At 37.1% G+C, this 11,987-nt stretch overlaps 1 protein-coding gene across 4 annotated transcripts in view; it reads right to left on the bottom strand.

The window, feature by feature from the left end:
* The window catches only part of BANK1 (B cell scaffold protein with ankyrin repeats 1), a 319,375-nt gene that overhangs the window by 215,906 nt on the left and 91,482 nt on the right, over positions 1-11,987 (bottom strand). For all 4 annotated transcript variants that reach the window (XM_028491690.1, XM_028491692.1, XM_028491691.1 and 1 more), the window contains exon 5: positions 5,886-6,025. In XM_028491690.1, the coding sequence (XP_028347491.1) occupies positions 5,886-6,025 (140 nt within the window). The remainder of the gene's footprint in view (positions 1-5,885; positions 6,026-11,987) is intronic.

Genomic DNA, 11,987 nt, shown 5'->3' with positions numbered 1-11,987 from the left:
CGTCCGGAGCCTGTGCTCCGCAACGGGAGAGGCCACAACGGTGAGAGGCCCGCGTACCGCAAAAAAAAAAAAAAAAAAAAAAAAAAAAATTCCTTATGGTTGAAGATCTGGATGCTCTAAAGAACTGGATAGTTAAAAGCACAAGGCTGCTCTTGGATGGGGGTGGTTATAAGTAGCGCTCACACCAACACACAGACATCCTCTGCAAAGGGCAGTCAAAGCCAGCCCCAGGGACAGGAAGAGAGGGAAATGTAAGAAGCAAGAGAGATGCTTCAGTTTGGGAGAAATAAAAAATGAAGGAAGTATTTATTTCCATCAAGTGAGCAGAAACTATAAATTAAGAAATCATTAATAAAATACACTCTAAGCAGTAGCTAAACATAAATGAAAACATATGGGACCAATAACTATGAAAATGGACTGAGATGGCTTATAAGATAAGAATTGTAGAGAAACAACAGTATAGTTATGTCAATGGCTAAGTTAATGGCTCTTTCTGCACTCAGAAATATTTTTTTCTCATAATAGCTGTTATATCTGCTGTTAAAGTTAACTAATTTATTTGTTTTTCTCTAAATAAATGGATGAGTGTACTAAGTTGTGTGTTCCTGTTTGATTCAATGATTTGTAACTGTGGTGAGTATAATCATTAAGTCTGAACTATCCTAATCAGGCATCATTAACTGTTGCTTGACCTAGCATAAAGGAGACATAGTACAAAGGAAATGTTGCTTGTTTTATCGGTAAAGTACAAGCTTCAATAGATTTGCCTTATTCTGATTGGTCCAATCTAATTAGGAGCACAAGCAATATGAAAAATGAATCCAGAAATAAATCTCCAGATTGCATTTTATTAGACTGTTCTTTGTCTGATTACAAATCTTTGATCAGAAATATAAAACAAATTAAAAAACCAATCAAAGGTACATGAAACTCAAATCACTTTCTTCTTCTCTGGGGGAAGAATTAAGAGTAAGCACAAATAAAATGGAAATAAAGGCTACATGGAGAGCCCATGTATTTGCAAGTCAGTCCTCTAAATAAGAATGGTCATAATTCCTAATCTAAGTAATTTTTTTCTCTTGGTTTACAATTATGGAATACTTGAGTTGGAAATGACCTTGGAGATTACATACTCTAGCTTCTTCATTGTGCACATGAGGAAACTCCTTTAGCACTAAGGAAAATGGGCTCTCATGAAGTGGCTGCTACTCAATAAAAGAATCCAGGGCTTCCCTGGTGGCGCAGCGGTTGAGAGTCCGCCTGCCGATGCAGGGGACGCGGGTTCGTGCCCCGGTCCGGAAAGATCCCACGTGCCGCGGAGCGGCTGGGCCCGTGAGCCATGGCCGCTGCAACTGTTCCGGCCCTATCCAGAACTATTTCTCTTATGCTGCACTGCCACTTTCCAGTAAGAAAAAGGAAAGATAATAAGCAGCCTTTTGAAAGAGACATAAGATCTTAAGCATATTTGAGTAATAAACATTTCTTTAATATTCTAAAGAAAGGGAAGACTGGAATCTTACCTTTAACAGCTCTTTACAGCTGTTAAAAGTTGGTAATGAAGTATATTAACATGGAGTTCATGACTGAGGTAGGGTATGAAGAATCAAGTTATAGCACAAATTCTTCATTTTTCTAGTACCATGAACCTCTGAGAGTTCCTTACTTTCATAAGCATCAGATTCATTTATTCAATTTTATAAATAAATAACAGTGTACTTTAAAAGGGCAGTTTTCATTTCTCTCTTATTTATATACCTAGACTACAGTTGTTCACTTATTATTTCAAATAGCACTGGAAAAAAACCAGTGATCACTGTTTTCCCATTTTTTAAACAATAATTATCAGTTGGGTCGTACGTATGAGGAACAATAACTATGTGAAGAAACCGGGTATGCAAAGATGAAAAACACAATGCCCATGCCTTCTAGACGGGGCAGCAGGGAGTAAATGGCTTAACATGTTCTACTGATAAAAGAAGGAGCAGTCCTGGATGGCTAGAACATAGGAACCATGGAGAGAGTCAAGGAGACAAGGAGGCATGCTATGGTAGGGAGTCAGTGTTGGAAAAGATTTATGACCCTGAAGCTTTGTGTGTCCATCAACCTTGTGAGCGAGGCAAGGACCTGAAAAAAACTGCTGAAAGGCTGGGGAGTTCCCAGTATCTCTCAGTAGGAAGAATCTTCTGAAGAACTCTTTTAGGGAGATAACCTCTAATGCCTGAGCTTTAACTTAATGAAGAAACTAACCTCTAAGGGAACTAATAAAAAACTGGGAAATTCCTCATGATGTGAGGGTTCCCTTAGTCCATACCTTCCCTCACCCCAACCCCATCTGGTTTCACAGTGTATTAAATATTAGCAGGCAGTAAACCAAAGATTGAATAATTCATACAATTTAGTGAAAACTGGCAATCATGTGCACCTAACAGGAAGATGAAAATAAGATTTCAACAGGTATAAAGCAACATATGCAAGACGATAAATACATGCAACACAATATACCTTTTTACTAATACAAAATACAACTAATAAAAATTATTTGGTACCATTTCAAAAATTCTTTTAATAAATAGGATCCTAATGCTTTGATCAATAATTGCTATGTTCATTTAGCATTCTGACCTAATTTGGTTTTCATATTGTATCTAGTTTTTCCTATACAAAGTTAACTTTACTGTTGCCCCTAGACTCTTTTGTAACTAAGATGGAAGTCTCAAAGGTTTTAATTATCTCAGTCAAATAGGAGTTACTAGTTTTTCTAACACTAGTACTTGAATTCTAATATCTTCCCAAGTTGGGCTTTGTATTTTTTCATTTGAATTCACTGTTCTAGATGAGGCTCTGGAAATTCTACCTTTTTGAGGCTAGGAGCTGGGATTTAGCATCTATCCAAAAAAGACGAAATAATTTAGGAAGCAGTTAGATAATTGAGCTGGTTTAGGTAAAGTCTTCTAAAACCTAATAGACATCATTAAAAATAAACTAAGAAAACCAAATTTCTCATTATCGTTTCTTTTCTCAAATTCACAGAATGGTCATTTTGTTATATGCCCTACAGCTTTTAAATGATAATAGAAAGTCTCTTATCACAGGTTTGAGGATTATTGAAAAATAAAATCCATAGATTTCTAATTATTATTACTTTCCTCAAATTTACAGAATGTTCATGTTATTATATGCCCAATAGCTTCTAAATGATTATAGGAAGTATCTGATTACTAATTTTAAGGATTACTTAAATCACGTCTGCCATTAAAATGTACAAGAAAACTCAGAATAGCTCTTATAGTATACCATTTCAGCTAAGTAAGTGGAATATTAAAAAAAAACACAACCTTAAATCTGCTGGTATATGTCCTGACAAATACACAATAACTATGGTGAATAAAATTACAACGTACACTGTTCTTTGAATAGAGATGTTCAGCGGACTATGTGCAACGTATCCAAATCGCCCAATTAAAGTAGTAGAGAAGCACATGAAGGAAACAATTACTGCAGTGTTGTATGCTGGAGAGGAAAAGCACAGCTTTTTACACAACTTTTAAAATGTAATGTACACGAGAGCAAAGCCAAACGTCAAAGGAACAACCAAATGCCAACAAGGAGAAGCACAGTGTGGGCTGGGACACCACCGTTGAGGCCAAGTAACCCTAAAACACAACAAGGTTCCTTTGTGTCCCCGCAGATCCTTCTTTTAAATCAAGGGTGGAGTCCAACTTTCACCATCTCGGTAAATTCAAGGTAGGGATACCTCATGTGGTCTAGATGCCAGTGGATGAGACGAACCCCGTGTCATACCTAGTCCAAGATGTGATTGGAGACTGAGTGAACTGCAGCCTTTTCCATGTGTCAGGATTGTGATGGTGTAGCTCTGCCGGGTCTGAGATCTCAGACTCAGAATTTGTTTAATCTAATTCCACAATATGTGTAGGTCCCCTCATGACAATAGCAAAACCTCTAAACCCATCTTAAATTGTATACATTAAACCAAATCTCTTAACGCATCTTACCAAGCTGTGGTCTGCTGTCACCAACTTAGAATAATTCTACCTCTCCATACTCAAACCTCAGGTTTAAAGTGCCTCTTTCCTCAGAGTAAAAGCCTGAATCAAGCTGTGACTGTCCAACAATCTTCCTTTCACTATAGGCACCAAGAATCAGTGGAGGGGAGAAACCCTTCCTCACCTCTCATTTCTGACACTGAGGGTAAAAATGAAACAGAGCATTTTCTAGTTACCTAAAAACTACTCAAAAAAGTTTTTATTCATTCAAAGCTGTAGAAGAAATCATGACTTGCATGTTACAACATTCTGAAAAACTGTTTGAGTCAAAAATTACATTTAATTTTCACTATATACAAAGAGTTTTTTCCTCCCCAAAGGCAAAACCAACACAAAAATGTGTTCTGGGGACTGCTTTACTTCTATGCTGACTGAATACTGATAATGCCATATAATGCTGTTATTAGTCTTTTTGTAACGAATAAAGTTTTTTAGGTAGAGGATAAGGTAGACGTGTCACAGGAAAATGAAACAATCTGTATTTCAAGCTGTTACTTTTATTCTTGCTTTGCAGTTACAATATAGATATTTTGTCAAATGTCCTCAGACTCCTCAGTTTGACAAATGGTATTTTACTCCCTGTCCTTCTCTAAAACATTTACCTTTTCCATTGTTCTAAAATGTATCTTTCATAAAGGAGAACTCTAATAGAAAAATGTGTCACACAAAATAAATAACAAAGCCTACAATTCCAAACTGGTTTAAACAGTAAGGCTTCACGACAACCTGTCAACATTCCTATCATTGATGGTTTTGTTACAAGTCTTATGGAGTGCTTTGTGGTAAATCTGAAGATCGAATATTCAATTCAACTACCTCTTTCTTCGCCTCTCCTCTGGTCTCCTCCCCTGCCCAGAGAAAAACTAAGGCAATTAAGCAAAGTTATAATTCTAATTATCAAGCAGCTATTAAAAGAAATGACATTCATTTCACTCTGAAAATCTGATGTAATAAGCACATAAAGAAGTTCCACATTAAGCAAGCTTTCTCTCCACTGAAAGTAGGTCAGGTAACAAAAAAATAAAACAGAACTCAGAAATTAAACTAATGGCTTACAGTCAATCAAAATGCACTTTTTACATTCTAAGTTCATGAGTCCCTTAGGGCAGGGCACTCACATCATCTATCACTCACTGGAGAATGTCCAAACTAAGGGCCTTGGAGAGGACTAGAAACTTCTCACCAAGTCATCCTTTCTGAGTCCTACTTTGTCACACTAGAGAAAAAAACCTGCAATGCCACTTTGCAGAGTTCCCAGAAAAGTTTAGCATTTCTGGAATTCCAAATAAATGTTGTTAATTTAAAGGAATAACTTTCACTGTCAGACAACAATGATAAATGAAACTAAGAAAAACATACACTGAGCTTGGAAATTTCCTCATGAAAATAACAATTTCTAGATTAACACCACACACTTCCTTTTTGGTGGTATTCTTGTTTTTTCTGAGTCCTTAACCTCAAACCTTCTTTTATCTCGTATTGCCCACATCTGGATAAAGAGGAAATTCATTGTTTAAGAGTTCTCTTTAATCCTTCTGTCTTTCTTTATCTGGTCTGCAACAGCTTGAAAATGAGCCCATGACAACAGCTATTTTGTAATGGATAACCTGTCTCCCAGTGACGACATCTGGAAGGACCTGACTTACACAGACTAATTCATCTACATCTCTGCATCACATAGGTCAATTTCTTCCTTTCCTAATGATCAGTAGTTCATTCTTATTCAACCAACATTCAGACTTTATACCAAAGTATGCATTCGTTTATTCCACATTAGCTCTTTAGCTTATTGTCGACTTCATGGAAAGATCGACTTACCTGGTACACACCATCTTCTGGACCTGCCGCTCCCAATAGGCATTTCATAGCCTTTGGGGTTGAATAGTATTTAATCTCTGCTGTGGCCTTAATGATTCCATCACAGTAGACGTTGACACTGACAGAGCCAGCAGGAAAATCTTATAAAACACAAAGAGAGAGTTAGGAGCTGAGTCTATAAATGCATGTACCACAGTATTATATCTCTTAGAGAATATGAAGTCAGGCTTTAAGAATTCATAACAATTTTACTAGCTTTTAACACTTGTTTTCTTTTTTTATCCTTAGTAGTTAGAAACCACGAAATAGAATATGTAATTTTGCACTTAATTGTTTAAAAAAACTTAAAGGATTAAAACATATGTTAAAATTATAATAAAAGCAAAACACTAAATCTTTTCTCCTTATCTTCTAACCTCCATTTTTTGGGGTAATCCATAATCATCTCTACGTAATACTTTGAAGTTACAACAGTAAAGTCATTCATTAAAAGTTAAGTATTTGTTATTAATCTGAGGAAGAAAGTTCCCATTAATTACAGGAAAGTTTCTTAACATTGTTTGGAAAAAGAAAGAGTAGAGCTGATTGAAATTATAGAACTTTTATTCAATTGATAACAATGAAAAACGCTTGGGAAGGCAAGGTTTAATGCCCTGTTATTTAAGTACTATTTACCCCATCCATTCATCCTTTTTGTGAACAAGTTGTTCAAGGTGACTGATACACCCCATTGTAAATTTTGCTGTAACACATCAAGAAAGTTAAAGTTACGCGAGACTGTTGTGCTCTCTATGAAAGAATAACACTAAATAATCACTTCAATGGAAAGGTTGTGTTTTATTGTAACAAAATTAAACAAAATTTAGCTCTTTAAATTCATTCACAGAACACACTTTAAAAACTTTCACTCTTTGTCACAGAGATATTTCCCAAATTCTCCTGGAAAATTGTCATGCAAACATCTGGGGTTTGGAATAAGCCATTAAGTACAAGCCACCTGATGAAACCACCTGATGAAATGTTGAATATTTAAAAGTTCTTAAGGTTTAAGCATTAATTTTACTTTATCTCCTGAAGAGGATAAAGGACCTCTTATAATGTTGCTCAGGAAAATTTAAAGCCAACATAACAATCTTATATTTAACTAGATCAAGAAGCTAAAATGTCCTCCTCTCATATTGCTTGACTAGACACTTAACCTGTATTATAAAGAAAATATATGTAGAAAAGTTCTCTCTTCCAAAAGTAAGTATTCATCCAATAGAGAATGTAAGAGAAATCTCAAAAAAAGCTGCAAGTTGTAAAAGCCACCTCATCAGCTACAGCTGTGTGCACATAGTAAAGGGGGTTCTGGAGTTACTGGAGTGAAATGAAATCAATTTCAGTAGATTTCATAAAGATGATTTTGAAAGAAAATATTGACTTGTTTATCAGAAAAGAGATTAGGAGTTTTATGATGGGATGTTAACCTTCTGAAAGAAAGTCGGGTGATAAATCATGAAAGATACATAGTGAGGATATTTGCTTTCTTTGATATAGGATACTTAAAATATTCTAATTTCTTTAGAAGTTAACATGAGAATAAACTGATTTATTCCTGATATCTTGGTCAGCATAATTGTACTTTAACATAATTTTGTTTTTCTTTGAATTGCTACCAAGCTAAAAAGAGACATACATTTAAAAAGTATATTAGTATGGCAAAATGTTGGGTTGAGTAGAGAAAATTTTGAGTTCTGAGAACTATAAAAAGAAGACCTCAGAGCATTTGATATACCTCAATGCTGAAAGTCTATTAACACACACACATACACACTTATTTATAATGGTTAAGAGGAGGTCTCCAAAGAAGTAAAGAATTCTAGTTGGCCTTAGAGGGGTACCCTTCTCTAACAGAAAATGCTAGTTGCCTACCCCAATGTCTTCCTTTTAGAAACAGAATTCTGATTTTATTTTTTGTTAGGCACAAAATCAACTGATCAACTAAAAAGACTAGATTTTCTATTCTTCCTTTCAGCTATATATGACCTTGGGATTAAGTTCTGACTAATGAAGTATCAGCAGATATGTCTTACAGAAACCTTCTTAGTTTAATGAGGCCCTCTCCATTTCTTTATCCCAGTGGTGTGCTGATAAATGGACTCTCAGAAAGGAAAAAAAGAAAGCACTGATGCATAGTTTTGCCAACTTCTGTGGTATAAATATTCCCACCATGGCCAATTTCAAGCTACCAAGGTGTTATGGACAGAACTGTGTTTCCCCCAAAATCATACGCTGAAGCCTTAACCCCCAATATGACTGTATTTGGAGATAAGGCCTTTAAGGAGGTAATTAAGGTTAAATTGAGGTCATAATGATGGGGCCCTTATCTAATAAGGACTTACGAGAAGAGACACCAGAAGTGCATGTGCACAGAGAAAAGGCCATGTGAGGACAGAGCAAGAAGGTGGCCGCTATCCAGTCTGTGGTATTTTATTATGGCAGCCCAAGAATACTAGTGCACAAGGGAATATCACTGAATGTGAAGTAGGGAAGAGATGTGTAGAATTGCGTTTTGCAACCTGAAATGCAATGGTTCCAGCACACCTTGCTTCGTCACATTGCTTGGAATATAGGTGCGATAGCAAGAAGCTTAGAGGTCATCTTGTTCCATGATTATTATGACCACACCCTGGGGACTATGGAACGATGACTAGAAATAAGCCTGCATCTGGGACAGTGTTGGGAAGTTGCCATACCAGCCCTCAACACCAGCTAGACTCAGTAGAGGAGGCTCTGGGTATAGCACAAGAGAACATTTACAGAGAGCAAACCACATTTTAAGTAATGTGACTGACTAAGCCATGAGCCAGGTGATCAGAAATGAAGTCACATGAGCAGTTTTCCTAGATTGGAAAGATACTGACAGATGGAGGCCATCTCCTGAACCTGAGGCATCAATATTCTTCCAAAGAACCCTGAGAGTGGGGAAGGGTCCCTGGTATGTTTCCACTTTAGGGTTAGATCCTCCATTTTAATTTGGTAATCGAAGAAGTAGCACAAAACAATTTTTAAAGGCTTAAATATTTATAGACAATGATTAGATGGTCTGAGCTACTGACTGAGATCATTTCCTGTCCTGGAAGTCACCATTGGGTACAGGGACTACACAGGAGATGACACAGAATTAGGAGTGCTCCTGAGCATGACTGCCCAAGAATGAAAGGGGACAAATTTTATATCAAGAGATATAAACAGAAGACTAGGAGGAGAGAGGGGGCAATATGAGGAGTATAGTATTTATAGAGAAAGATGGCCCCCTCAATTCTTTTCCCCAAAAGGAAGAGAAGGAAGTTTTTAAATGGTTTATCACACGCCATTCAGAAGCTGAATGTGAGTTATTCCAGAAAAGCCACTCATGTTTAAGGGATTTGCCAGAGGGAGAGACTGACACTTCGTTCCACTTTGTTCCTCAGTTGGATGTTTAGCGTTGTCTTATACATTGTCTCCCTTATCTCCAAACATCCTATAAAGGAGGACTTAAAATGTAAGTAGAGAAGCTATTTTATCAATAAGAAAACTGAGGCACAGAAAGATCAAGAGACTTGTCTAAAGTTACCCAGTAAATGGTTCAATACAGAATAAAGACAGCCCTCTTGGCCACCAGTTAAGTGTTTCCTTAACTACACTGCAGATTCTGCACAGATCGCCAGCCTGGAAGAGCGCGCCGGGCACTCCCTCTTACTCCGGAATTGGCGTAGAGAAAAAGGAACTCTATTGTACGGTCAGTCCTGTCCAGTCAAACTTCCTGAGATATGTTCATTGGATATGTTCCAATGAAGCACCTAAAATATGGACAGTGCAGCTGAATTTTAAATTTCATTTAATTATAACGAAGTTTAAGTAACCAGATGTGGCCAATGGCTATCATATTGGGCAGTGCGGTTCCAAAGAGTAGTTTCTCCACCTGTGGTTTGTGACCCATTAGTTCGTCACGACATCAATTTAGTAGGTTCTGACGAACACTGAAAAAATGGGAAGAAATAAAGTATCTTTCTCTCTACTTATATTACCCAAATGTTCCTGCATGTTGTCTACTTCTTCATCATAGCCCTTAACATATTAATCATAGTTATATAAAATTCCCTGTCTGATAATTCCAACATCTGTGTCACATCTGTCTGGTCTGATGTGTGCTTTATCTCTCTAGACTGTTTTTTCCTGGCTTCTTGGCATGCTCTGTAATTTTTTTGTTGAAAACCAGACATGCTGTATCAGACAGAAGAAATGAAACAGGTAAGTGTGTATTGAGAGTAATCCGTCTAGGAGTTAGGCTGTATTTACTGTTTGCTGTAGCTGTGGGTACCAGAGTCTTCAAATTCCTCTACTGTCCTTGTCCTCGTCTTCCCTCCTGATCTTGTGCTTCCGTAAGTCCTCCTCCTCAGAAAGACTCTGCATCTTGCATACTTTCAACTGTAATCCACTGCCATTACACTGGAACCCTGCTGTGGTGATGGTCAGCTTGAGGGGAGGGGAAGCAGTCTAATCTTATGATTAAATCAGTCTTCTGGTGGGCCTGTGTCTTTCAGCTGTGACCTTCACAAGTGTTTCTGCTGTGGCATAGCTTTCCCTTCCCCACCTTAAGTGAGACTTGAGGGCTAGAGGGGGTTACAACAGGATGGATGCCCTTCCTCAGCTGGGATGAGGCTCTGGTAAAGTGGTTTCCCCTGAAAAGTAGACCTTTGTTACGGAGAACATCCTGGGAGTATTTCACCATTAGTCTTCTGATCTAGCAGAGCCCTTCAGGGGATCTTTCTCAGATCTTCACCGTGTGAACCTGATGGGGTTCCTGGCAGTAAACTCCACAAAATTATAGGTGCCTCTTAAGACTACAGCCCCCAGGAGTTTCTTACTTTCAAGCTAGTCCACACTCAGCTTCCAGCAATTCATCAGAATTACCATTTAAGTGTTCCTACCAGTTTACGGCTCCAGTGACCTCTGCTCCAGGTAAGCAGATCTTAGATGTGAGTCTTGATTTACCTTTCTCTCCAGATTCTGGGATGATTGTTTACCCTACAACCTTAGTTCTCCGATGACTTCAAGAAAAGTCACTGATTTTCAGTTTGTTCGGCTTTTTCTTGTTGTTAGAATGGGAGTGGCAACTTCCAAGCTCTTTATATGTCAGGGCTGAAACCATCAGTCTAAGTATTGCTTTTAAAACTTTTGTTTTCATTATGTTTTCATGCATATGTACTGGGTCATAAGGTAAAATGTAGTTCTTGCTAGGGTTCAAAAAATTTCAAGAAACTGTGCCTTGAGGCAGAGAAAGTACTACCATTTCTGCTGAGGCATGTCCCATACCTATTCCCATAATTATTCATGGAACTATCCTGTATATTGCTACATAGCAGCCAACATTTTGTAAGACAATCTATCATTAACTTCGAGAATACACCAGTTGAAAAAAAGAGTTGGAAAGGTTTAATTAGCATAACTGGTAAATAACGGTTGGTTGGTTGGTTTATTTTTACTACAAATTTGCTGTTCAACCACATGGATAATATTATGGCCTGGTATATATTGGAAAATTTGGAATTACAGTTTCCTCCTTTTCTGAAAAACATCTGAACTTTGACATTTTATTCTTTGCGCTGCTCTTAGCTACTAGGTAAACTGAACATAAAATCTTAATGTGAACAATTTTATTTGACATTTTGATTTGCTACTTGGGAAGTATTATCTAAGTACTTCTTAATTTGCAATATTGATGTTTCTGTAGTGATTTTAGTCTAACTAGATTTAGTTTAACTTCTAAACTAATTAGTTAGAAATTATTGCTCATTAAATCATTTAAAAATGTGGCATAAGGAAGTAAGGGGCTTTGGAAGAAAAGGAAAAGAAACAGAAAGAATTCTTTCTCATCTCACTTCTGCATATCCTTGTCCATGACAGGAAGCAGTGTCTAAGATGTTTATAAATGATTGGTGTAAAGTCTTTCCTTTCTATAATCCAACTCTGACCTAAGCTGTGCAAGGAAATCCATAGAGGGGGTACATGGTTTACACAACACAACAGAAAAGATTTGTAAATGCCCTGTAAATGGATTTCATTATAGCTACAGTC

The sequence above is a fragment of the Physeter macrocephalus genome, chromosome 7 (assembly GCF_002837175.3).
Source record: "Physeter macrocephalus isolate SW-GA chromosome 7, ASM283717v5, whole genome shotgun sequence".
NCBI classification, from domain to species: domain Eukaryota; kingdom Metazoa; phylum Chordata; class Mammalia; order Artiodactyla; family Physeteridae; genus Physeter; species Physeter macrocephalus.
This window is presented reverse-complemented; position numbering and strand designations above follow the sequence as displayed.